A 27,964-nucleotide genomic window follows, 5' to 3' on the forward strand; every position below is an offset into this window, starting at 1 on the left:
AACTCAAACCTCAAAAACAAAATTATAAAATTTTAAAATTCAAGGACGAAATCGAAATTAGATTCAAAATCGAGGCGAAGAATGTATTATTTTTCTTTCTTTCCTTCTTCCTTTCTTTCTTTTTTTTTTTTTAAGTTCTTTATAATAATTGAGAGTTGACAAAGTAACAGGTTTTTCCCCTTAATTTTTGGAAATTGAATAAAAGTAGATAAATGTTAATGAATATGAATTACATTATTAATTATTGAGATTACATTGCTTGCTTCATTAAATACATAGTTTGTTTTAATTTTAGGATGTGTTTGGAGTGATAACTATACTAAGACTATAATAATCACATATGTATTATTTTGTATTATTCAATTAGCTACAGTAACACTATTTCAAAACTCCCATTTACTATGGTATTCACTATTTACTACAAGTTTTACTAGTTTACATTAATCACTTTTTTATTCTTTGCTATAGTGTTTATTATTTTTTGGTCAAACTAAAATAGTAAACCCTCAAACATATACTATTATAACTCAAATTAAAATAATCTATACCCAAACACAAACTATTATAATTTAGCTACAATAATCTATGATTATAATAACTAATTTCTTGCCAAATCGCCCATTTATTATTGTTTGTTTTTTTGGTAATTAGTCAAATCAATGACAAAAAAAAAAAAAATTAATAATAATAATGATAATAATATGCATGGAAAGAGAAAGTAAAATGCTTTTGTTGGTTGAGAAGAGATAGAAAAGAAATGGGGATAGATTCCAACCCACAATCATAGGCTTCCTCTATTTTCTGTCTTCTCATTTCCTTCCACTTTTAGGGTTTCTTCTTTTTTTTTTTTTTTTTTCAACTCTTTTCTCACCAAAAACAACATTCTTCTTCTTCTTCTTCTTCTTCATCCTAAAATTTTGCTTCTCATTTTCCTTTTTTCTTTCAAAACCCTTGGTGGGTTCTTATCTTTTTGCACTAAAACCCCCTACTATTCCATTATTCCCCCAAAATCCCTTCTGGGTTTTCAAAAATTACCCAATAAAATTAAAAACTTCCCAAATAAAAAGAAAATTTCATTGATTTACCTCATTGTTCTTCTGAAGTTTCTCTCATCTTTCCTTTCTTGGCATCAAAAAAGAATTACATGCCATAATTTTCTTGTCCCTCTTTTGAGCTCATTCACAATTAACCCTTTCAAGTGTGAGAATCTTCCCATTTTTTCTTTTCTTTTCTTTTTTTTTTTTTTTGGAATTAATCCCAGCTGAATTTCTTTATCTAATATCCCCCTTTTTTAGGGATAAATTTCAAAGAAGAACGACATGGTTCGAGGAAAAGTAGAAATGAAACGAATTGAAAATTCGACAAGTCGTCAAGTGACATTCTCAAAGAGAAGAAATGGGCTCTTGAAAAAAGCTTACGAACTATCTGTTCTTTGTGATGCTGAAGTTTCTGTCATAATTTTCTCCCAAAAAGGAAGGCTCTATGAATTCTCAAGCTCCGAGTAAGTTCAATTTTTCCAACCCCCCCCCAAATAAATTTCAATTTTAATTGAATTTTTATTCATGAATTAAAAGGACGATAATAGTAAAAAAAAAATGAAAAAAAAAAGAAAAAAAAAAGAAAAGAACAGGCATTTTTTAGAGTAAATATCTCAACAATATCTATCTTTCACAGTGATTATTTATTCCAAAATTGTACCTCTTAGATTTCATCTGATTTTCCAAGATTTTCCTTTCTGGGAAACCGTAGTACTTTTATTTTTTTTTGGGGGATTTTTTTAATATAATTTCCTTAAGACATAAACTATGGGCAGTCTTTTTTTTTTTTTTTTTTTTTTGAATTATTATGTTGTTTTAAGACTATGATTTTATGGGTCAATTGTACCTTTTTTCTTGAGGGTATAATTCAAAAAGAATTTGCTAATAATGGACCTTTTATTTTACTTTTGTTGCATTGGGAGGAGTATACTGCAATTTGGATATATAAAATAATCTAACCCATTAATTTATATTCATCTTGATGCACATATAAATATATATATATATATATATATATATATATATATATACCTATATATATATACCTTCTAAGTTTACCAATTTAATTTATATTATATGAATTATTTTATGTTGTGTGTTTTTTTTGGTTTTATTGTAAGAGAAAGGGAAACATGTTACATAATACATATATATAGTTTACTTAATTATTTCTCTATTTCTTTATTACTGTAGATTATTATATGTTCAAATGCCTTTAATGATTAATTATTAATCACAGGAAATAATCTCTTTCAAAAAAAAAAAAAAGAAGAATATATTTTTCTACTATTTATTATTATTATTTTTCTACCTATTTTCCATCGCTTTCAATTATTTTGTGACCGTACATTCTATAATTTACTCTCTTCCCCCCCTTTTCATGATCATTTTTTTCACCACCTATTTGTTCATTAAAACTACACTTACTTGATATAATTTCTGCCGTTTTATTATTCTAAAGCAACATGCAATTAATAAAATATCCTTGCTTTACATATTTGTAATTATTGCTCTCACTTTGAAACAATTCTTTGGTTATTACTCTAGAAAATACATCATATATACACATTTATGCGTTTACATAGTCTTAAAAAAAGCGACAATATACGCTAATTGAATTCTTTAATTTCGATCATATTAATAATTTCAACTTATTGGATATGTAGAATTATAAATAAGTCGTTGATCTTAATATTTACTTCTTTAAAAGACTTTAGTAAACTTATTTATATCTTTAATAGTGTACCTCTATTTATTTTAATTTTGAGTATCCAGTAATATGAAGAACAGTGGAATGTGTATCTCAATATGTTCCAAACCTTTAATCCATCATATCAATACCTACGTACATACATATAATCTTTTTTTGGGTCACTTTATGACAATTTCACTTTGTTTTGTTTTTTGTTTTTTTTTGAAATATTTGAATGGAAAGAAATAAAGGAGTGTGTCTAGGTATAGAGGGTTCTTGAAATAAGGAGTGTGGTTTCATTTAGTCATGTTTAATCCTTCACTTTAGGCTAGAGTAACTAATTATATTTTTAAGAATATTTTTGTGCTTTTATTATGAATATTTGAGCTTTCTTGAATGCATTTTGTGTAATTTTTGTTTAATCCTTTTTTAGTTTGACTATGGATCTATGTTTCTATCTTCATTTTTATTGATAATCATTCATTTTAAGATATTGAAGCTTTAATTTATTAGATAATATATATAAAATAGGTAAAAAAGTATATGTAGAAAATGATAATTCTCGTCCAGAAGTACATTGAGAGTCATGGATTCTACAAGTGTCTGAAGTGTTACAAGTAAGTGAGGGTAAGAATTAACATGGAAATGATTAATTTGTAAATAATTATTAAATTAACTAATTAAATCTCAATGCATTTGATTATATAGTAAAGGTAAAAAGAATAAAGAAAAATATTAACCATAATTTATGATTTTTTTTTTTTTGTTTTAGTAATCTCGATATTGGAATTAGAAACCCTTTTAATATGAGAATTCCTAATTCTCAATCACTAAAACCTCTAAATTGATTTGATTTCAACACTAAGATTTGGGTTAAACATGGATTGTTGTAAGATCAAGCATCTTGAGACAAAATGAGTTTCTTAGCCCAAAATTCGAACAATTTAATTCTCTTCACATGTAATTCAATACATAAATTGTAAATTCAAGAAGCTCTCCTTACTAATCTTGAAAGAAGCATAAAAGTTAAGACTCAATTCATTGTAAAAACTTATCAAACACAGTCTAATGGCAAGGTTTTATATAACCTCCCAATGAAATCCCAATGTCACATCATTAATTATAACAAAATTACAAAATATCCCTACTTAATATATATATCATAAAGAGGATAAATAATAATAAAAAAAACTAAAATTACATCAAAATTATTAAATAAAATATAAATAATAAATCGATAGCTTGGATGGTGCACATCATCCTTGAACCAAATCAAAACCTTGTAATGTAGTTTTAAAGTCATGAGAAGAAAATGATGTCAATTTTCTTAGACTTCTCTTGGACGGTCTCCCTTATAAAACAACTTTATAGTCATGAGATATCAAATGTTGACACTGTTTGGGATTCCATCTATTTTGGAAAGAATATTACTCCTTCCAATCCTCATTCAATTTATTACCATTAAAGAAACTAGGCATAATCTTTGAGCTTTGTTTCATAGTCAATGTTTTATTTTTTTATTTTTTATTGTAAAAAAAAAGGTCTTGAATGTTTTGTTTTGTAAACAAGAAAGATTTTACCTCACTAATTTTCAAACTCATGTTCTTGGCTTTTATCTCTCTCTCTCTTTTTTTTCCTTGTAGATCGAGTATTCTTCATATGCCTTTTCCCTTCATATATTTCTATTGCTTTTGTCTCGGTCTGATGCCTTTTGCTTTTCGACTCACACACATCAAGATTTACTTCTCTTGGAAATAATGATACAAGAGAAAGATCGAATGTTACTTTGGAATCTAATGGACTAGTAATGTTAGCACAAGTAATCTAGTTTCAAGTTCCCTTCCATCTACTCTCTCTACCCCACTATTATTAACATATGCCTTACTAGGCAAAATGCCATTATCATGCATAAGTGCAACAATAGCAAGTTTCTTTGTATTACTTTTTACCTTGTCAAAATGGTCATATCATGGTAAGTAAACTATTTTTTTTTTCCACTAATGTATTGACATTGGAACTAGACTTAGATTTAGTGTACTTAATGATCTCCTTTAGAGTTGTCTTTCTATCTTGATGGCAACATGCACCATTTCTTCCAAATCTGCACAAGGTTGAATTTCTTCTCGATCAACAAACATATCAACAATTTTCTCATTAAGTCCTTCAACATAGAATCAATCTATGGTAGCTTCTTCATCTTCATATATGGTCATCTGCTCAAATAATTGCAACATCTCTTCATAGTAGCTTTCCACACTTTTGGTCCATTATCTCAAAGTTTCCAATTTGTAAAAAAACTTAGGAACAAAATGTTTCATCACAAGAAGCCTAACCTCTTCCATACAGGCATTGCTTGATTTTTACTCCTCTTTGATAACATATTATTCCACCATGTTAAGACATAGTCCTCAAATGTAGAAGCAATCGATTTTACTTTATCCTTTTCTCTATAGTAGTAGTGATCAAATATGACATCAATTTCCTCCTTCCAAAGAAGATACTCTTTGGATATGAAATAACACCACATCATTAATCGCAACAAAATTACATAAACAATCCTACTTAATATGTGAATAAAATTAGAAAATACTAAAATTACGATGCCTTGTACGGTTCATACCAAATCTAGTATGAAAATTCCATTAGATAAGTTCCCTAATTCTTTATAACAACTTCAAAATGTATTAGAAAACCCAATAGGATTAGACAATTCGAAGATTTTTTTTAATTATATATGATCATTAACCTTTAAATACATATAATTTCAAACATTCATAAATATCTCTGTCTCATTAATTTGTCTCTTGATCTCAAGTTGAATCCCTAACTCTCTCTCACACAAACACATATATAATTGGAAATCAAACAAAACATAGAATGGTTAATTAAACAAGACAAGAATAATTATTTATCAACTACAAAAATGTAAGCTACAACACAGCCCTAAAAAAGAAATCAGCTATATTAAGATATGTATTAATTATTAAGAAAATAAACCAGAACTTAATAGTAAGTTCAAATCCAAGAATGACATATAATAACCAACAAAAAGGTAAGAAAATAACAAAAATGTCCAATTACAAGTTTATTTCTTCAACTCTTTATCTAATCAATTGAATTTTTAAAAAGTATCTAAAAAGTCCATGAATTTTTAGTTTTGGGTTCAGGTCTATGAATTTTAAAATTGTCAAATAAGATCTTAAAGTTTTTTTTTTTCTCTTTTTCTTTCGAATTTCTTAATCATAGTTTTTATCTTCCCCAAATAAACAATTGAATTCTTAGCTAAATTCTAAAAACAAAAACAAGTATTTTAAAAACTATTTTTTTTTAATTTTTAAAACTTAGTTTGGATTTTGAAAATACTCTTAAAATGTAGACAACAAAACAAAGAAATCAAAAGATGCAAGTAATGTTTTATATGCTTAAATTTAAAAAACCAAATATAAAAATACCAAATGGTTATTCAAATGTCATCTTAGAGACTTATCATTGTTGTGGTTTCATATTTCTCTTTGGGCTTCGGTTTTTAAGACCTTTTGTAATTATCTCCTAGGTATTATTTTCCTTAGCCGGAAACCTTTTACCTAGAGGTCTCTTTGGGCTTGGTTCTTTTGTATGTCTTTGTATTTTTTTTTAATTTTTTTTTCTCAATGAAAGCCGTCGTTTCTATAAAAAAAACACAAAATTAAAAATTCAATAACGTAGAAAATACTTTTTAAAATTGAAAGATATAAAAGAACGAGCTTAGGTATCTTATAAACATTATTACGAGACCTCTTAAATTAAATCATTATATCAAATGAGCCACGTTTTGTCAGCACGTAGATGCCAATGTAGCTGCTTATTGACTAGACTAAAACTCATTTTCACCCATTTATATCTAAATAATTATATCAAATGAGCTTTTAAATATGGTTATAGTTACGATTATATTCTTAGATTTTTAATTATAAAAATTGAATCCTTAAATTTATATAAATATTAAAATTGAACACTCAAATTTATGTACTTGTAGACATGATAACAATCTTATAAATTTGATTGTTATCCTATAAGATTTAATCTTATAAGTTTGAGGGTTCAATTTTGATCACTTAAGGGGTCTAATTTATTTAACTATTGTAATTTTGAGGATCTAATTTTAACACTTCTAAAAGTTTGAGGACCCAATTTCTACAATTGAAAATTTGAAGGTGTAATTACATTTACTACCATATTTTAATGGTGGTTTTTACGATAATTCTTAATACGAATCACATAACGACTCAAAGTAATAATAATCTAGAAGATGAGTTTTAGAGTGATTTTGAACATGACAAAAATGATTTTAATAATTACAAAATCACTCCCAAACATAAACAACAAAGCTACAGTCTATAATCTCAAGATGTTGATGCCTGAACCTCTCGCCTCCGCCGATTTTCGACACAAGAGCTCCCATTTGACAAGATGAGATCTGTCACACCCTCTCAATTCCTTTCCATAAAATCTCTCATAAACTTCCCAACATTAATTCATTCAGTTGCTTTTCCTGTTTAGGGAAAAGCAAGTAAATGGACTGGATCATAAATGAGAAAGATTATAAGCTATTCAACTAAGAATAATATGTATTATCAAATTTTAAAACAAATTAATAAATGTTAATTTAGGGTAGTATAGAATTCCAAATGTTACATTATCAGTGACAGATCATAGCTAGTTTCCAATTTCATTCTACAAAGATAAAACTATTATAGTTTTAAATAAATTAGAAAAATTATTTTAAATGATAAAACTGCGAAAAATATATATAAATAATAGCAAAATATCACCGTTTATCTACGATAGACTACTATTTGTATCTATTATGACACAGATAGTAGTCTATCGCGGAATGAAATTTTGCTAGATTTATAAATATTTTATTTTTCTATATTTGAAAACAATCTTTTTGAATTTATAGCTAAGTATTGTTTGAATTTTATTCGGTTTATTTATCACTTGAATTATATCATCTTATTTGGTTCAGCATGCAAAAGACAATCGAACGCTATCGCAAGTATGGGAAAAATGGAGAAACCAACCCTTTTCGATCAGAAGGATACATGCAGGTTTTTTCTTCAACTAAACTCAATTACATACTTATATTCTATTTTAATTTTAATCCTTTTTGTTTATGAACTTTAAATTATTTCTAATTTGTACTTTCAATTATAATCGTGTATTTAGTAAGCCTCTAAGCTTAAAAAAGAGATTTATAGTACTTAAACGTTCAACTTTTGATGTTATTCCATTTTAGTTCCTATTCTTGTATGTTTAAATTTAACCACTGTAATTAGGGCTTCTGTAGTTTTTTTCCCCTTTTTAATTCGTCTGTTGAAGTAAATTCTTAACAAATTTGGTTAAATAATTATCATAGTTTTCATAAATAATTAACTACATAATATAAATATGTTTCCAAAACATAAAAACAAATGTTATAGAGATTGAGATTAACAATAAACTTAAAGTTGCACTACTCTTAAGATTAAGAGTATAGAGACTAAAATAATATTCTAACTACTGTTTAAGAAGCTTAATCTAAAATATAAGTTATGTTTGATAATGAATAAAGTCATTAATTATCATCTCAAATGACGATAGTTTAAAAAAAAAAAAAAGAAAAAAAAAGGATGGGTTACGTCAACCTTAAAAAACTCAAGAAGGAAGAAAGTCAAATGATGGTGACTTGAAATCATAATGATTTGACTTAAGAAAACTGCGATAAGACTTTTCGATAGAAATTTTTTAGGGTTTGTGTTACGGTTGCCAAGGCATCAAAATCTTTCACTCTCTTTTTTTTTTTCCTTTATTTTTTTAAATAATAATATTATTATTCCATTCTTTATTATTTGTTTCTGATAGTATATAAATTTCTTAATGCTAATATATGACAAGTTTCTTGTGGATTATGTTACAATATGTTTTATAAAAAATGATCAAAGAAAATTTCTGTCTGCTACTTTAGTTTTGATTATATAAATGTGTTGGTATGTTATGTAATTTAAGGCATTGAAGAAAGGAAATGTTAGATCAGGGAGCAAATTTAATATATAAATATTTATGGATGCATTAATAAATTTTCAAATGGAGAAAAAACCCTCGATCATTTTTTAACATAACAGAAAGACTATGTAACAACCAATTTGGAAGAATTAACATAAGATTGATTTCTGATGTAGGATGAGATGTTAGGAAATTAATCAAGTTTAACAAGTTAATACTAGTTCCTATAGCATTTTTTTCGAACGATCATCTTTTTGAATGAATGCATCAATACAAGTTTCGGAGTACGATGAAGGTGATAATGATGTGTCAATCTAAAGATATCTCAATGCATCTCCTGTTCCCTCGTTCCTTTAGTATCTTGTTAAAAAAAGTTAATACTAGTTTAGTTGATAATTTTGAGTTAATTAGTGCTTAATAACTAGTAGTTTATTTCAAGATAAATTAGAATATATATATATATATATATATATATATAACTTTGTCCTTCGTTTAAAAAGTACTCCTATTTTTCAAAGTTGCATTATTACGTTCCACCTTTCATAAATATTTTTAAACAATCATTGAAGTAGAAACCCCTTAGAATTTTGGATGAAAATTGGAATCTAAATTGAGTGTGTTGGTGATATGTAAAAAGGGTCGTTGGTAGTGTTTGAGTCAAAATTTTCATTTCGAGTCATCAACACATTGTTCAACGTCTCAATTTTCATCTAACATTCTAACTATATTTACAAATATTACCATCTAATAAAAGGTCAATAGTAATTTTTTTTAGGACGGTCAATGATATTATTATAACTTTTGAATGATTAGAAGTATTTTTAAATCGAAGTGTAAAGTTTACAAGTACTTTTTATAAGTAACCTCACTTTTAAATATGATTTGAAATAGAACTTTGTTATATAGAATTTTCTCCCAAGTCTCAAATTTGAAATAGATTTTCCTTATTTGATCATGGATTTGAGCTAACCACGAATCCGTTGCATCGATCTCTAAGCAGCAACTGAAGCAAGAAGCTGACATAACTGCAAAGAAAATCGAAGAACTTGAAAAATCACAACAGTAAGCAATTTATAAAGCTTACCATATTTTTCAATAATGTCACATGTGTTATAGGTTAAATATTGATATTGAGTATTATTTTGAATTTGAATAATGATCTTAGGAAGCTTTTGGGACGAGGGTTGGATTCATGTTCCTTTGAGGAAGTTCGAGAGATTGAAAAACAGTTGGTACATAGCTTAACCCGTATTAGAGAAACTAAGGTACGTTTCACAATTCTCACACTATTATATTTTTGTTAAATTTTATAAACTATGGATTTGCATAGTACTTTTGCATGACATATATATATATATATAAGAATATGAAAATTGTCGCAATAAATTTTTTATGATGAGATTTCTTAATTATTTGCTAAATTTTAACGAACACACGAGGATGAGATCTCTTGATCATCAAGATTTAACAGGTAGATTTCGCTAGACCAATTTTCGATGCATGAACAATTTCCTTCTCATGTATTCATGAGTTTTGTAAGAGAACAAATTTCTTCGACTTAGGGTAAAATGTTATCATGAGCTCTTATCGACGAAATACAAAACTAAGGACAAAAATTAATATTATACTCATGCAGTAAAAGAGCTACAGCTACTGAAACTACTCAGTGACAGTATGCATGTAAGGTAACCAATAGAATATGTTGTGAGTTTGTTTTGATTGCATGAAATGTAAAGAAAACAGTTAGGAATAATGGCTAAATGCAGCAGTTGTGTAAACGATGGTCGTCGATGTGAAATAAAACTCCGAAAGAACACGCGCAAACTTGACTCATCGATTCCCTATGCATTCGTTCACCTTCTAAATTTGTTAACCAAAATCCCTCCTAAGGGGGAAATTTCTTTGAGGGGATATGTTGAGGATCCCACAATGGAAAGATGGAGAGATCTCATAATTTTTATAAAATTCACGTGCTACTCCTTCTCATAGTAAATTAGTTTTGAGATGGAACCCATGTTAGGTAATATAGTATCGTAGTTCATGAAACCCAAACAAATAGTTGATCCTATATAAAAAAAAATGAAATTTGATCCAAGAATGATAAACCCACAAAAACACCATCTTGAGAGGGCATGTTGAGAATCTCACATTGAAAACAGTCTCTCGCAATCTTTTGAGCCCATAAATCTCAAATACCAATTGGTTTTGAGATGCTAAATTAGATAAGTTCATAGTGATTGAGGCAATTTAGTATATACAACCTCAAAAAGAACACTTTTCTTTGTAGATTTATTCTTTCACTTTGTTGAATGAAAATTCATCTTGAACAATAATAAGATCTCATTGCTTTGGATGGTCACCACCTAAACATCGAATGAGGTTGCCTAGCAAAAATGGCTAGTTAGCAAGATAATTAAAAAATTTAATATACTGTCGAAGATCCAACATTGGAATACACAATCACAGTCAAGAGACGGGAAATGTGTTTGTAGACTAATTAAAACTAGAATCCATGATGTCATCCAAAGAAAACTAGTATGAACGTACTTGAAAAACCGAAAAAAAACCCTAATTCATCGAGGGTTCGAAGGTGATAGGCAATTTGTGATCCCAAATGGCATGACTAAGAATTCATAGTGCACTTCGTGATCCTGGAATCTAGTGTTCTAAGATGTCATCTTCATGAACACATATTTGTTGTGGTGGCTTGACTTAATTACAATTTAGATTAAATGCAAGAGCCATATATGTAGTTCTTCATATTTGAACCAAACAAAGCAAAGTCTTTTACTATTAAAACACATTTTATTAGCAGAGTAGAAGTAATTTTGATAAATACATTTTGTGTGAAAATTGCATTAATCGTGAAAAATATTAACCTTTAGAGACGTTTTCGTGGTAAAAATTAATATTTTGAAAATTGTCCTTTTAATTTTTTTTTACAGGCTCAGCTATTCAAGGAGCAGAAAGAGAAGCTGATTGAAAAGGTAATTTTCATATTGTGATAGCTTTTCAGTTCATTCATATCAGATAACTAAATTTTCTTTTTGAATTTTTAGATTACTTGTACAATAGAAAAAATTTGTTCTTTGAAGTTTCATTTAGCTTATGGAGTTGATTTTAAAGTTAAAATCTTTATTTTATTTACAAGATCCAACCTAAATTATAGATTTTCTATGAACTAACTGATAGATCACAAAAATATTAACCTAACAAGAGTAATTGAACAAAGTATTGCCTCGCATTCTACAACACTTCCAAATATGAAAACTCAACAAAAATAAAATATGCTAGGTTGCGAAACTTATGTGAATCTAATATGCGAATACATAAGTCAAACACGATGTTACAAACAATATAGAACATAATAAACCAAATTGCGAGAATAACAGAAAAATAAACACACAAAGATTGGTTACACAATTTGATGCAATCACATCTACATCTGGGGGTAGTGTGCCCGATGAAAAAAACTTCATTGAAAAGATTTTAACAATTACGATGAAACACTTATCTATTAGACAACTTATACAGAGCCTCTTAAATAGCTTACTCTAATGAAGAGTTTATGCTTCTTCTAAACTTGAGAATCCCTCTCTTGTTGCTTTATTACTCTTTTCATCTTCTTGTTTGAAACATACTTCAATACAAGATAGTTTAGGCTTTACGCTTCCCCTAAGAATGAGAATCTCTCTCAAAGCTAGTACTTAGACTTCTCTAGGTACAAAACTAATACAAAAACTTATTCTTCACTGAAGTAGAGATGTGAATGTACGTTGCAATATTAGACACTAGCCACACCCTCATAGAGAGGAAGACACTTTTCTTGTTGCCATAACACCTCACTCGTAAATGTCCGTGAAATTTCTTCAAAAAGGACCAACCCTTACAACCACCATGAGACTAAATATATATAATCTTCGTAAGGAAACAATTCTGTAAGGGCAAAGAATCTTTCCTTGGACGGAACAGAAAGTGGTTTCCGAAAATCTACAACAGATAAGGAAAAAATATTCTCCAGAGAATCAAATAACCAAGATGTCCTTGACAAACATAAAGACATGTTGTGAGATAATTTGCTTAGATAAAAAAAACAACCGAGCCAACACAACTGCAATAACATGTTAGTTTGATAACCATTTGATTTTAAAAAATTAAGCTTATAAATATAATTCTACCCTTAAGTTTCTTTGTTTTGTCATCCATTTCTATCTATATTTTCAAAAAAACCAAACCGAAGTTTTGTTAAAGGATTTTCCTTTTTTTTTTTTTTTAGAAATTGGTTTTGTTTTTAGAATTTGACTAAAAAAATCAAGTGTAGAAAAGTAAAAACTAGATCTGAAATATTGGGAAGAAACAAGATATAAATTTCAATAACGAAAAAACAAAATTTGAAATCGTTATCAAAATGGAAGAAGTCCTCCTACTGGAATCAAAAACCAAACAAACCAAGAATCTAACTTTGATGAGAACTCCAACTTACACTAATATAAGAATTTTAAGAGAGAGAACAAATAAAAAAGAACCCTAAGGCAAAGCTGCATAAAGAATTAGAATCCATGAAAGAACAATGGCACTCTTGGATACATTTTCTAAACTTGTTTTTGTTTTTCAAATTTGGTTAAGAATTCAAATATTTTTTTAATAGAAATAAAAACATGTTAAAAAAAAAAAAGTGAGAAAACAAACATAATTTTCAAAAACTAAAAACTTAAAATCCTATCTAATTAATAACATTTCAGAACTACCAAACCTAAACATCCAACATAACCCAACATCCAACATATAAACCAACACTTATCTTGTCCATGACCAAAGAAACTAGAAACATCCAAATAAATAGCCTACCCTTGTCCAACAACAAAAAAAAACATGGTCTTTTGTTTAGATAAGGAAAGCTGCATTTGGCCACAAGTCCATACAAACATAACACCATCTAATTATCATTAATCTCTTTAAACAGTAAAGCCTCAGTTTTGCTTAACTTTTGGTTAAATTTGATTTTTTTATTATTGAGTTCAACTATTGGGAGTAGGATATCCAACAACCGACTTTATAAATGATGATTGATGTTATTAAAGTGTTGATATAATTAAATTTACTATAGTTGATTAGTTTAATGACTCAAACGGTGATTGAATATAGTATTAGAGTAGGAGGTCCTGTATCAAAACCTATTAGCTTGAGCTTTTAGTTCAGTTAGTGAGTTAACGGATGCCTTATCTATTAAGTTAGGCCTAGATTAACCAATTTCTTTTAGTTAGGGTTCCTTATAGAGACCCCCTAGCATCTTTGTTCAATCTTGGAGTATGAATCACTGAAGAACCTATCCTCTTTTAGTTGGAGTATGATTGATGTTATGTATAGCCTACTCCTTAACGTCTAACTTAGGCTCCTCCTAAACTTGAGATCTCCTCTCTTATAACTATAATATTCTCTGCAAGTTTTGTTTGAAACATTCAAACAAACTTACTTAGACTCCCTCTAAGTATAAGATCCACTCAATACAACCATATAGACTCCTTTGGGTATAAGTTAGCTTCAAACTTCTTCACTGAAGTATAAACTTAATCGATCTCTTCAACCAATTGTGAAAGACACTAGATAACAGCCTCGAAGAGAGGTATACACAACTTTCTTTTCAAATAACACTCTCACAATAAGTAACCACTTATACAACAATAAGAGGCTTACCCTAAACGAGCGCAAACACCCAAATACATATGAGCTACTACGAGGATAACTTCCGAAAGGAAGAGAATATTCATGAAGAAAGATATGGAAAGTTGTGCCTACAATTTATTTTTTCAGATAGAAACTGCTCAAATTGAAACAATGCTCTTACAAATCATAGAACAAATAACATGATATTTTTCCGGTAAAAAAATCAACCAACTCAACTCCAACAATACTTAATTTACACCAACTAAGAGAAATAAAGGTGTAAAGGTAAGAAAGGCTTTATACTCTCGTTTCTTATATGTGAAAATATGAGAGTTTTGCTCAAGCCATATAGACCAAAGAAAAGCCATTGTAAATGGAGAATTTTAAAATCCCAATGAAAACCATGTTCAAAGGTTTTCTTCTTCTTTTATTTTTGAAGAGTTTTTACTATAAGATGCTACAGTACCAACCTTTTAAGTTCAGAGTCGTGCAGTGTATCATCTTTTTCTCATTCCATTATGATGAAAAAAATAGAGTAGAGAAAGAAAAATAGCACACACAAGGTTTACGTGGAAAGCCCTAATCAGAGAGAAAAAACCACGGGAAGAATGATTTTTATTATATGATTGATACAAAGAATACACAGTGACTGCCAACTTAAATAGAAAAAAGGGAAACCCTAAGGTACAAGTATAAAGACAAAAAAGCCCCTAGAGTAAAAAACCCTAATTTTAACACTCCCCCTCAAGTTGGGGCGTAGATGTCAATAAGACCCAACTTGCTCTCACACGAGTCAAACAACTGTCTGGGCAGTCCCTTTGTTAGGACATCTGCAATCTGTTGGTTGGAAGGAATATAAGAAACACAAATGTTGCCACTATCAAGTCTCTTCTTGATAAAATATCGATCAATCTCCACATGCTTTGTTCTATCATGTTGAACTGGGTTATTTGCTATGCTTATTGCGGCTTTGTTATCACAATAGAGTTTCATTGGATCGGTATGATCTTGATCAAGGTCTCTTAAAACTTTTTCAAGCCAAATTTCTTCACAGATTCCTAGACTCATGGCCCTGTACTCAACTTCGGTACTACTTCTGGTAACAACACCTTGTTTTTTACTCCTCCATGTGACAAGGTTACCCCACACAAAGGTACAATACCCTGATGTTGACTTTCTGTCTACCACAGAAACTGACCAATCTGCATCTGTGTATGCCTCGATGCATCATCTTTTAGTTTTCCTGAACATCAAGCCTCTCCCTAAAGACGTTTTCAGATATCTCAAAATGCGCTCCAATGCCCTCATATGTTCTTCGTACGGAGACTGCATAAACTGACTTACCATACTCACTGCATATGAAATGTCGGGCCTAGTATGAGAGAGATATATTAATTTTCCTACAAGCCGTTGATATCTCTCTTTGTTAACTGGAGCACTTTCACTCATATCACTTAACTTTACATTTGCTTCTATAGGAGTATCAACTGGTTTATAGCCTGTCATACCTGTTTCCTTAAGCAAGTCTAGAGTATATTTCCGTTGGGAAATTGAAATCTCTTCTCTCGATCTAGCTACCTCTATTCCAAGGAAGTACCTTAGTTTTCCAAGGTTCTTGATTTCGAATGCCTCAGCTATCTTTGCCTTTAATCGGTCAATTTCTGAGGTATCATCACCTGAAATGACAATATCATCAACATAAACAATCAAAACTACAATCTTCCCAGGTACTGACCTCTTAGTAAAGAGAGTATGATTTGAATGTCCCTGTCTATACCCTTGTGACTTTACGAACGTAGTAAACCTATCAAACCAGGCCCTTGGGGACTGTTTTAACCCATCAAGGACTTCCTTAGTCTGCAAACTCGGTGGTTAAACTATTTCTCGAATTCTGAGGGAGGACTCATGTAGACTTCTTCCTCTAGCTCTCTGTTGAGAAAGGCATTCTTCACATCAAGCTGGTGAAGGGGCCAATTTTTATTGACTACAACTGAAAGCAGAACCCGTACTGTATTCAGCTTTGCTACTGGTGAAAAAGTCTCGGAATGATCAACCCCGAATGTCTGAGTAAAACCCCTGGCAACCAATCTGGTCTTGTATCTATCAACTGTTCCATCGGGTCTATACTTTACTGTGAACACCCATTTACATTTTACTGCTTTATGACCATTTGGAAGAGTGACTTAATCCCACGTATGATTTTTCTCGAAAGCCCTAATTTCTTCCATGACTGCGGCTTTCCATTCAGGAATTTCCAATCTGGTCTTGTATCTATCAACTGTTCCATCGGGTCTATACTTTACTGTGAACACCCATTTACATTTTACTGCTTTATGACCATTTGGAAGAGTGACTTAATCCCACGTATGATTTTTCTCGAAAGCCCTAATTTCTTCCATGACTGCGGCTTTCCATTCAGGAATTTCCAAAGCTCTGTGTATATTGTTTGGTATCACCACTATATCTAGGTTCGTAGTGAGGGCCTTGAACAGGAGATAGATTGCTATAGGACAAGTAACTCTGCAGTGGATATATTGTACACGATCTGTTACCTTTCCTTGGGGCAATCGGGAGGTCAAAGGATGCACCTCAGTCTTTACTTTCTTCGGACTTCATATTGCACTCACCCTCCTACTCATACGTCTCATGTTCTGTCATTTTTTCACTTTCAACGGTGTTTTCAGTTGGAATAGGTGACATTTCTTTTCCAGGTTCAACAATATTCTCTCCTGGAACAAGTGTCTCACAATCATCATTTTCTGCCTCGATTACATCTTTGCTTTCATCGTCTTCCCTGTTTTTGCTCTCACCATTTTCAACACAAGCATCAATTTTATCACATTTATTACCATCATCAGGGATAGAACTATTAATACCTGGAACTGATCTCCATTCTGACTCATGGATTGGAGTCGGAGAAATAACAGGCAGCGCCATTTCCTTCTTGAGATTCCTCCTATAGTATGTGATCCATGAGACTTGTTTGGTTTGTAGAATGGATTCATTGTTACTGATGTCAAGGATGGGCTCAAGCAAGACAGATAGACTCGGACCCCAATTGGTTTCTTCACTAGTATTCTCCCCCTGAAGAGAACCATTGGGAAAGAATGGATGATCTTCGAAGAATGTCACATCCATGGAGATAAAGTATTTTTTGGAAGAGGGATGATAACACTTGTACCCACGTTGATGAAGTGGATACCTCACAAAGACACATTTCTGAGCTCGAGGGGTAAACTTGGTTCGGTTAGGGCCATAATAATGGACAAACATAACACAACCAAAGACTCGGAGGGGTACATCAGAAAGAAGCGGGTATTTGGATAGGACTCTTTGAAGGAATCTAAGGGGGTTTGGAACTTTAAAGCCCGGGACGACATCCAGTTTATCAGATGGGTTGCTGTCAAGACGACATCACCCCATAAATAGGAAGGAAGGGAAGTTGACAACATAAGAGACCGAGCAACTTCGACTAGGGGCGGTTTTTCTATTCGGTCACTCCATTTTGTTGAGGGGTGTACGCACAAGAACTTTGATGGACTATTCCTTTTGAGATTAGGAACTCTTTTAAGGAATAATAAGGTATTCCCGACCATTATCACTCTGGAGAAAGTGATTTTGGCATTGAACTGGGTTTCTATAGAATTGTAGAATTGTTGAAAGACCGATGTAACTTCGGATTTGTCTGTCAGAAGGAAAACCCAGGTTAGCCTAGTATGATCGTCAATGAAGGTTACAAACCATCGCTTTCCAGTAATGGTAGTAATAGGTGACGGACTCCAAACATCACTATGGAATAGGGTATGGTTTAGAAGGCTTATAAGGTTGAGACTTGAAAGAAACACGGGGCTGTTTGGCTTGGACACACACATCACATTTTAACTTAGAAATATTAACATTATGAAAAAGACGAGGAAACAAATAATTCATATACTAAAAATTCGGGTGCCCAAGGCGATAGTGCCACAAAATATAGTCAGTTTCAGAAACAGAAAAATGAGATGAAAGTAAACTAGTCCTATCACATATCCTAAATGTGGCTTATTCAGTGAGGAAATAGAGCCTCCCATCATGCTGGACAGTGCCAATCGTCATTCCCGAGTTCAGATCCTGAAAAGCAATAGCATCAGGTGAGAAGATAACACGACATTTCAAATCCCTTATAATTTTACTAATAGATAAAAAGTTGTAAGAAACTTTTGGTACATGCAACACATCTTGGAGAACTAAGCCCTCAAAAGGTAACACCCATCCTTTTCCAGCAACCGGGGCAAAAGATTCATCAGCAGTTCTGATCCTCTCATTCCCAGCACTTGGTTGATAAGAGAAAAACTGGTTGAAGGAACTAGTCAAGTGGTTTGTGGCCCCTGAATCTAAAATCCATGGTTTATTACCAGTTATACTAACAAGCCAAAGGAGTACCTGATTGGGCGATTGCACTGACTCCTACTGTACCAGTAGTGCTCTGACTATTTTCCTGATTTTGAGGCTGTGTGTCTCCAGTTACTGATTCACCTACCAGTGCCCGACCTGACTATCATTTCTTACCATTCGGTGGACGGCCATGCAATTTCCAGCATTGATCTTTCGTGTGCCAAAATTTCTTGCAATGTTCACATACTGGTGGTGACTTACTGTTCTATTTATCAGGGCCTGAAGTTTTGGAAGCAACAGAATCTGTTGGAGTCATAATAGTATTATTCATTGTCCTAGACCTGTCTTCCTCAAGTCGTACTTCAGAACAGACCTCCATTAGGGACGGTATCAGACGGGTTCCTAATATACGACTGCATACTACATCAAACTTAGAATTCAGTTCGGCAAGAAAGTCGTATACACGATCGATTTCCTCAGATTGATAGTGCAAAACTCCTCCACAAGGAAAATTCCAAATCATCTCACGGCACAAGTCCATCTCTTGCCAAAGAAGTGACAATTTATTGAAGTAAGCTGTAACATCCATTGCCCCTTGCTTACACTCGTGGACCTGCTTACGTAAGGTATATAATCGCGAAGCGTTCTGTCTCCTCGAGTAAAGTTTTTGGATTACCTCCCAAATATCTCGAGCTATGGCTGCATATAATAGGGGTTTTCCAATTTGGGGTTCCATACTTCCTACCAGAATAGATCTCAACAAAGAATCCTCCCTTTTCCAAATTCTTTATTGGGGATTTCCTGGCCTTGGTTTCGGTATCTCTCCCGTCAGATACCCAAATTTGTGACGACCCTCAAGGGCCATTTTAATAGATTGGGACCAAGAAAAATAATTTTCACCATTCAACTTTTCTCTTATAATAAAGCTAGAAGAATTGCCTATAGCTCTAGAAAATAAATTTGAAGAGTACGTAGGGAAAGAAGTTACCGAATTTCTAGGGTAAATCGGTTGATTCTGATTTAGATTTGACTGGACATTGGATGTCGATCCTATGCTTCTCCAATGGTAGCCATCTGTTGTTGGAACATCTCATTATGCTTCTTAATCTGTAGTTGCAACTGAGTAAACTGGTCTTGGATTATATTCCCATGATCCCAACGATGGGACGATGAATCTCCTCTTCCAAATCCACCAATGATTGATGATAACTGTCCCAAATTACTATTCGCATCCGGCTGAGCCATGGGATCCCGATTGATTAAATGACAGCCACTTATTGGATTTATTCCCGGTTAACCCAGCTGGAAGTCTCTGTCTACACCTGCTCAAGGGATCGGCTGAAACCTACCTATTGAACTTGATGGGTCGACCCGCACGGAAGGAAAAATGCCTGGCTTGGCGGAAAACACGACGTTACCTAGCTGGAAGTTTGGCGGAAGGTCGCAGGTCGACTAGAAAGGCAGGTTCGGCTTCAACCCTTGTGGTTCGACGGTGATCGGCTGTGTCACTTGGAAGGCATCGATGGGCAGAGGCGACTTCAACCTATGCGGCACGGAAGCCATCAAATGGGTCTGCTGTGGGTAAGCTTCAATCGGTTGCGTCTATATGGGATCGAACGAAATCGGGCAGAAAGTTGCTGGCTGGTCGGATCCGATCGTCGGCTGGTCAGATCTAATCGGGTGACTGGGTCTGGTCAGCTGGTCATCACGTTGAAAGTGGGGAAAGAGAGATTGGAAATATCGGTTAATGGCGTTTTGGATAACAATGGCTATATCTGTGCCATTAGTTTGGGATTCTCCTGTTGGGTTTTCCTCGGTTGTGGCCAGGGTTTTGTCTCCATGTTCTGATACCATGATGAAAAAAACAGAGTAGAGAAAGAAAAATAGCACACACAAGGTTTATGTGGAAAACCCTAATCAGGGAGAAAAAACCACGGGAAGAAGAATTTTTATTATATAACTGATACAAAGAATACACAGTGACTGTCAGCTTAAATAGAAAAAAGGAAAACCCTAGGGTACAAGTATAAAGACAAAAAAGCCCCTAGAGTAAAAAACCCTAATTTCAACATATTATTGATTGTGTACTTGTGAAATCTTGTGACATATGTGGGAAGGTTCAGAACTAATAACTATTGATTTTTGGTTTTTCATTTTTGATAACTAAGTTTATAAATATTACTTTCACCCATAAATTTGTTTGTTTTGTTATCTACTTTCTCCCAATATTTTCAAAAACTAAGCAAAGTTTTGAATACTAAAAAAATAGGTCACATTTGATGACAACTTTCTTATTAGTTTTTTGTTTTTGAAATTTAAACTTGTTTCTATTGTTCTAACTAATGAGAGGGAAATGAGAAAAATGGGAAGTGAGTAAATTTCATTCTAGAAAACTCCATATAAATACATATCTTAAGTCTAAAAATAGATTCCACAATGTTAGTAACTAATCCTACTAACCCCACAAGAATAGGAACTTAGACTTGACTACGACTAAAAATAACTTCAACTATTTCCTAGAAACTAGGAATTGACTAGACCAACTCAAAAACTAATTTGCAATTTTGAGTTACTAACATTCTCCTTCTAACTCAAATACTTCAAACACCTAACTTGCTCCTAAGAGCTTGAAAACGACTCACACAAAAGGACTTAGTGAAGATATCAGCTATTTGCTCTTCTGAGCTGCAATGTACCAGCTACACTTCTCTTTCCTTCTGCACCTCTCTCAGAATATAATACTTGATCTTAAAATGTTTGGTCCTTCCATGAAAAACTTGATTCAATGAAATGGCTAGAGTGGCTTGATTATCCACAAACACCTTCACACACTTTTCCTGCTTCAGATGCAAGTCATGCATCAATTTCTTCAACCAAACAGCTTGGTTGACTGCTGCCGTCGCTGCAATGAACTCAGCTTCTGCAGTTGACTGAGCCACTATATCTTGCTTTTTTGAACAGTATGAGAAACACCTTGAGCCAAAAGTGAAACAATAGCCAGAGGTGCTTCTCATATCATCTAATGACCCAGCTCAATTACTATCTGAATAGCCTTGCAACTCAAAATTTTTAACTTTTCTAAATTTGATCCCAAATGATAGTGTGCCTTTCAGATATCTCATAACCCTTTTTCCAACAACCATATGATTCTTGCTTGGACAGTGAAGAAACCTAGATAAGACACTTACAGTGTACATAATGTCAGGCCTAGTGGATGTGAGATACAGAGGCATCCAACTTGACTTCTGTACATATTCTCATTAGCAGGTTTCTCTCCATCATCCTTTTGCAACTTCTCCTTCTGAATCATTGGGGTGTTCAGACTCTTACACTCCTCCATATTGAACCTCTTCAATATCTCTCTTACATACTTCTTCTAACAGAGGAGCATTTCATTTTGTCTTTGCTGAATCTCCATACCTGGGAAGTAATGCATCGGACCTAGATTAGTCATCTTAAACACCTTCCATCATTTCTTGCTTGAATATCTCTATCTGAACATCATAACTTCCTGTCACTAGCAAGTCATCTACATAGAGAGATACAATCACAATAGCAGTACTTGATTTCTTCACATAGAGTGTGGATTCACTTAGACTCTTCACAAAACCCAGGTTCAGCAAGTGATCATCCATCTTACTGTACCATACCCTAGAAGCTTGCTTCAACTCATAAAGAGTCTTCTTCAACAAATAAACCTTCTGCTCTTGTCCTGGTATGATGAATCCATCTGGTTGCTCAACATAGATCTCTTCTTCTAACATTCCATTTAGGAATGTTGACTTCACATCTAGTTGATACACCTTTCATCCATGCTGGGCTGACACAGCCAGTAGCAACCTGATTGTGTCCATTCTTGCAACTGGTGCAAAAGTCTCAGAAAAATCAATTCCCCAGACTTGTGCATACCCTTTTACCACTAACCTGGCCTTGAACTTGTTCACAGAGCCATCTGGGTTCAATTTGGTTTTGAAAACCCATTTGACTCCAATCACTTTCCTGTCTGCAGGCTTCTCTACCAGCTCCCATGTATTTTTTTTCTCTATCATACTCAACTCTTCCTTCATTGTCTCCATCCACTTCATATCTCTTTTAGCTTCTTCATATTCTGCAAGCTCTAATGGAGCTACACTACTTCTTTCATACACCTTCCTCAATAGTCTAGTCCTTCTAACTGGTGCATCATCAACTAATTCATTAGGATCCAGAGAGACTTCTTGTTGCTTCACCTCTTCTTCTTCTATCCAGTCCCACTCTTCATCCTCCAAAAATTGAACATCTTTGCTAATCACCATCTTCTCTGTGTGAGGTTGATATATCTTGTAGGCTTTGAACACCATGCTATAGCCTACAAAGATTCTTGGTTCGGCCTTCTCACTCAACTTGTCTCTCTTCACCTGTGGAACATAACAAAAACACAAGCAGCCAAACACCTTCAAATTTGTTAGTTTTGGTTTAGTATCAAACCAAGCTTCATAAGGTGTCTTCTTTTCCAATACCCTCGGGTAGTCTATTCAATAGAAAGACTGTTGTGTTTGCTGCTTTAGCCCAAAATTCCTTTGGCAAGCTTTTCTCATGCAATAAGCATCTTGTCATTTCCATAATACTCTTATTCTTCTTCTCACTGACTCCATTTTCCTGTGGAGAATATGGAGCAGTGAGCTGATGCTCTATCCCATCTTCTTCACAGAAGGAATTGAATCTTTGCGATGTATATTCAGTCCCATTATCAGTTCTCACCACATGAATCTTACAGGCACTTTGATTCTCAACGCATCTCTTAAACTTCAGAAACACTTCAGCTACTTCAGACTTATGCTTCATGAAATATATCCAACACATTCTGGTATAATCATCAATAAAGATAATGAAATATCTGCTACCATTTAGTGAGAGAGTTGGTTGAGGTCCACACAAGTCAGTATGGATGAGCTGCAACTTCTCAGTTGCTTTCCATTGTGACTTCTTGAAAGGCAACCTTGTTTGCTTCCCAGTTAAACAAGCTCTGCAGTTTGTTTTCAGCTCCTCTAGAACTGGTACTCCTACTGTCATCTCATTCTTCTGCAGATAGCAATCGTTACTGATGAAAATGCCCCAACCTCTTGTGCCATAACTCAGTGTCATTCACTTGACACTTGAAAGCTATCTGCTCCTTCTCGAGTGGATCCAACGAGAAGCTCTTATGCTGCATCTTTATTTTGAACAACTCATTTCCATTGGAATCAGAAATGAGGCACTTTCCTTCTTCAAACAATAGTTTGAATCCATTCTCTACTAATTGACCAACGCTTAATAAGTTTTTATCAATTTCATGGATAAACAACACTTCAGTAATCAACTTGGTTCCAACACAACTCTCTATTGACATTGTGCCCTTCCCCTTTACTTCTAGATACTCAACGTTTCTTATCTTCACCCTTGACTTGAATGACTTGTCAAGGTCCTTGAACAACTCTTTGTCACTTGTCATGTGATTGGTACACCCATATCAACCAACCAACCATCACATTGAGTGACTGATGCGAAACAAGTAGCCACAAAGAGTTGATCTTCTTCTTACTGTACTACAACATGTGCTCCTCTGTTGTTGAGTTTTTGCTTTCTTACAAAATCGTTCCATGTGCCCCAACAAATGACATCTTCTACACTTCACATCTAGCCTTCTCTAGCATCCGAAATGTGGATGATTCTGCTTCCCGCAGTGCTTGCATGTGCTACCAGCATCCTTTACAGTAGACTCTGAGTTATTGTTGCCACTTCCCTTCTTCCCTTTCCCCTTCTTCTCTCTTCCACCTTCTCCCTGCTGCACTCTAGCTTTCAATGCCCCCTCAATGCTTCCTTCTTGTCTCATCAACCTTCTCTACTCTTGTGCTTGCAAAGCACTAACTACTTTTATCACCTTGAGTTTAGAGAGGTCTTAAGTATTTTCTAAAGAAGCAATGGTTACTTCATACCTCTCAGGTACTGAAACTAGATTCTTCTGAACCAATCTGTTGTCAGATAAATTGGTTCCTAATGCTTTTGCCTTGTTAGCAATCCCAATCAACTTATCTGAGTATTCTTTAATGGACTCAGAATCCTTCATTTACATTCTCGAATTCTCGCATCAAGTTGAACACTTTCATGTCTTTAATCCTCTCATCATCTTCATTCTCACTTTTGAGGAACTCCCAGATCTCCTTTGCCGACTTCAAGGCCATAATTCTGTTGAATATGGCGGGAGACACAGCTGCATATAGGCACGCTCGAGTTTTTGCCTTCCTGGTGACCCTCTCCTTGTGAGTCTCGGTCTGATGTATTGTTGGGTTATTGGGAAGTAGATCAATCTCATACTCTTGCTCAATTGCTTCCCAATAATCACAACCCTCTATGTAGGCTTGCATTCTGATACCCAAACACAGATGGAGCCAATGAAGAAAGACTGTTTGATCCTAATTCCATCTCTAACAACTCTCACAAGTGTATCACTCGGTTTCTCTTAGAAATATTTCACTGATTCTCACTCGCAGATCCCTTAAGAATTGAGGGCTCTGATACCACTGTTGTTCTAACTAATGAGAGGGAAATGAGAAAAATGGGAAGTGTGTGAATTTCATTCTAGAAAACTCCATATAAATACATATCTTAAGTCTAAAAATAGACTCCACAATGTTAGCAACTAATCCCGCGAACTCCACAAGAATAGGAACTTAGCCTTGACTACAACTAAAAATAACTTCAACTATTTCCTAGAAACTAGGAATTGACTAGACCAACTCAAAAACTAATTTGCAGTTTTGAGTTACTAACAGTTTCTTACCATATTCATAATTATAGTTTTCATCTTTCTCAAAGAAACACTTTTATTTTATTGGAAATGTGATCAAAGTTGCAGATTGGATAGATAAGAAGAATATTATGGGTATATAAGTAAGGATAATTATCTTAATTGGTACAGTACCTTTCGGGTAAAACCAAAAGAAAAACCATGAGAACTTATGCCAAAGTGAATAGAATCGTAGCATTTGTGGAGATATTTGGAGAATTCTAGGTCAAATTCTAAAAAAACACAAACTACTTTTTTTTTTTTTTTAAATTTTCAAAATTTGGCTTGGTGTTTGAAAATATTTGTAGAAATTTGATAACCAAATATATAAAAACTTATAGGTTGAAGAAGTGTTTATAGTTTTAATTTTTTAAAAATTGAAAATCCACAAAGTAGATAGTAATCAAATAAGGCCGTAGTTTTCAAAAACTCATTTTTACTTTTGTGATTTGATTCAAGACTCAAACCTTTCTAAAAGAAAGGTAAAAAATCATAATGAGAAAATGAGGAAAATGTAGAAAAGAAACAAGTATAAATTTCAAAAACATAAAACGAAAAATGAAATCATTACCAAACCTGCTTATTAATTTACATTTTTGTCCAGTTATAATTTAAATTCAATTCATATACTTTCTCAATCTCATGGTCAATATGCCTGTAAAAAACATGTTAAATTTCTGATAAATATTTTCCCAGAAACATATATGGAGAACTGTCATTATTTGATATTTAGATTTCATCTTCAATCTTACAAAAAGAGAATGCTCACATGAAAATTGCCTTACATAAGCCTGTATATATCCATTTATAACTCTACTTCTTACTTTACATATCAATTTATGTTTTGCATATGTATTATTTTCATTATCTGTTTATTTTATTGAATCAGGGGAAACTCCTTTTAGAAGAAAATCTAAAGTTATCTGCAAAGGTAAGGCCTCATTTTTCAATTATTCTTAAAGACTACATCTTACTATAACCTTGCTGAAAATCACAACAAAACTTAAAATAGGCTTGCTTCTGACTGTCTCTAAATGAATGATTCTTCTGTTAGTTTATTGAAAAAAATATTATACCAAGGCCATGTTTGAGTGCTATGTTCATAAGTAGAGTAGCCTTAAGTTTTTTAGTCACTAAGAGTGTGAGACATATAATTCTTTTTAGTTGAGTTTATGTTATACTTGTTGAGCATGTGAGTTCAATCTTTTTCTTTTCAATCAAGGCATCCACTCAATCATGTGTGTTCACTAATTTTGTTTTGAAAATCCAAAATCTACTTGTAAAACTAGCTTTCAAGTTGACAAATTCTTTCTCATGCATGGATCAAACTCCATGAAAGTATTGGAAACATGAGCATAGTAAAAAATTTATATACAAATATAAAGGACATGTTTGGAATAACTTTCTAAGTCTTATACTATTTTAAGTATTTAGGGGGCGTTTAAGTTTAGGAGTAGAGTTGTTTAGTAGTCATGGAACGTTAATAAGGGCATGTTTTGATTAACTAGAGAAAAAAGTCTTTTTTATTTAAACTCTTTTGATAAAAAGTGTCTAAAATAGTTATTTTGAGTGATTACTAAACAATTCAATTTTTTTCCAAAAGGACTTATTTTCAAATTTAAACACTTGAAAAGTTAAACCAAACATAGGCTAAGTCATGGAATTAATATTTGTTAGTCGTGTGGCGTACAATGGGTTAAAGAACTCCTTAGGCTAAACAAACATTCACTTTGAAGTCATTTCATAGAGGCTAGAGTCTTCCAATTATGATACTTTAGAGGATTACTTTTAACATAAAACAAATTGAAGGAAGACAATTGTGCCCCTAATACCTTCCTCATTCCACCCTTGATTGGAAAGTTTTGTGGTTTTAATTAGAATATTGAAAAAATTAATGTTAAATATACATTATTAGTATGCTTTTGTAGTATATAAATATTTGTGTTAATTTTGCTAATACATTTATTTGGGACTTTGATTACACATTAGTGTGGTGCTAAGCCATGGCAAGAAGGTGTTGAAGGAGAGGGAGGCATAATGAGTAATTTATGCAGCCAAAGTAGCCAAGGTTCTGACATGCAGACTGAATTGTTCATTGGATTGCCTTGCTCATAATAATGGGAGCATCTATAGCTATGTTCATGAAAGATTTAACAAAACCAAACACCACAATTTGCAAACATTTTTAAGCCTTGCTTTTAATTTAACCCTTAGTTGTATGTAAAATTATTATTCAACACAATGAAATAAGATATAGAAATATAATGTAGGTGTAATAATATCTCTCATTTGTGTAGCTTAAGGCCATTGAAAACAACTTGTTTTTCTAGTTTTCTTCCTTTTTTTCTTAATCTCTTAAATGAAGTT

General features: G+C 32.7%; 1 protein-coding gene across 2 annotated transcripts; it reads left to right on the forward strand.

Annotated features, from left to right (window-relative positions):
- The first annotated feature begins 741 nt into the window (after positions 1–741).
- LOC120092453 (MADS-box protein AGL42-like) lies at positions 742–27,914 on the forward strand. Of its 2 annotated transcripts, XM_090307678.1 has the most exons (8): positions 742–1,200; positions 1,296–1,501; positions 7,739–7,820; positions 9,755–9,816; positions 9,920–10,019; positions 11,700–11,741; positions 26,487–26,528; positions 27,587–27,914. In XM_090307678.1, the coding sequence occupies exons 2-8, from the start codon at positions 1,320–1,322 to the stop codon at positions 27,710–27,712; spliced, it is 636 nt and encodes a 211-aa protein (XP_090163804.1). In that variant the 5' UTR covers positions 742–1,200; positions 1,296–1,319; the 3' UTR covers positions 27,713–27,914. The 2 variants fall into 2 exon arrangements, with proteins under 2 accessions (XP_090163804.1, XP_090163805.1); XM_090307679.1 differs by lacking the exon at positions 742–1,200 and having other exon boundaries at positions 1,210–1,501.
- The last annotated feature ends 50 nt before the right edge of the window (positions 27,915–27,964 follow it).

Source organism: Benincasa hispida, chromosome 12 (assembly GCF_027475165.1).
Source record: "Benincasa hispida cultivar pf3 chromosome 12, pf3_genome.v1.1, whole genome shotgun sequence".
Taxonomy (NCBI): domain Eukaryota; kingdom Viridiplantae; phylum Streptophyta; class Magnoliopsida; order Cucurbitales; family Cucurbitaceae; genus Benincasa; species Benincasa hispida.

What these genes read in the sequence shown, in the direction of transcription:
- LOC120092453 (XM_090307678.1), top strand. Translation starts at nt 1,320, where the DNA reads ATGGTTCGAGGAAAAGTAGAAATGAAACGAATTGAAAATTCGACAAGT. An exon ending in GAACTTGAAAAATCACAACA is followed by an intron (nt 9,817 to 9,919) that starts GTAAGCAATTTA and finishes TAATGATCTTAG; the next exon opens with GAAGCTTTTGGGACGAGGGT. An exon ending in AAGAGAAGCTGATTGAAAAG is followed by an intron (nt 11,742 to 26,486) that starts GTAATTTTCATA and finishes TTATTGAATCAG; the next exon opens with GGGAAACTCCTTTTAGAAGA.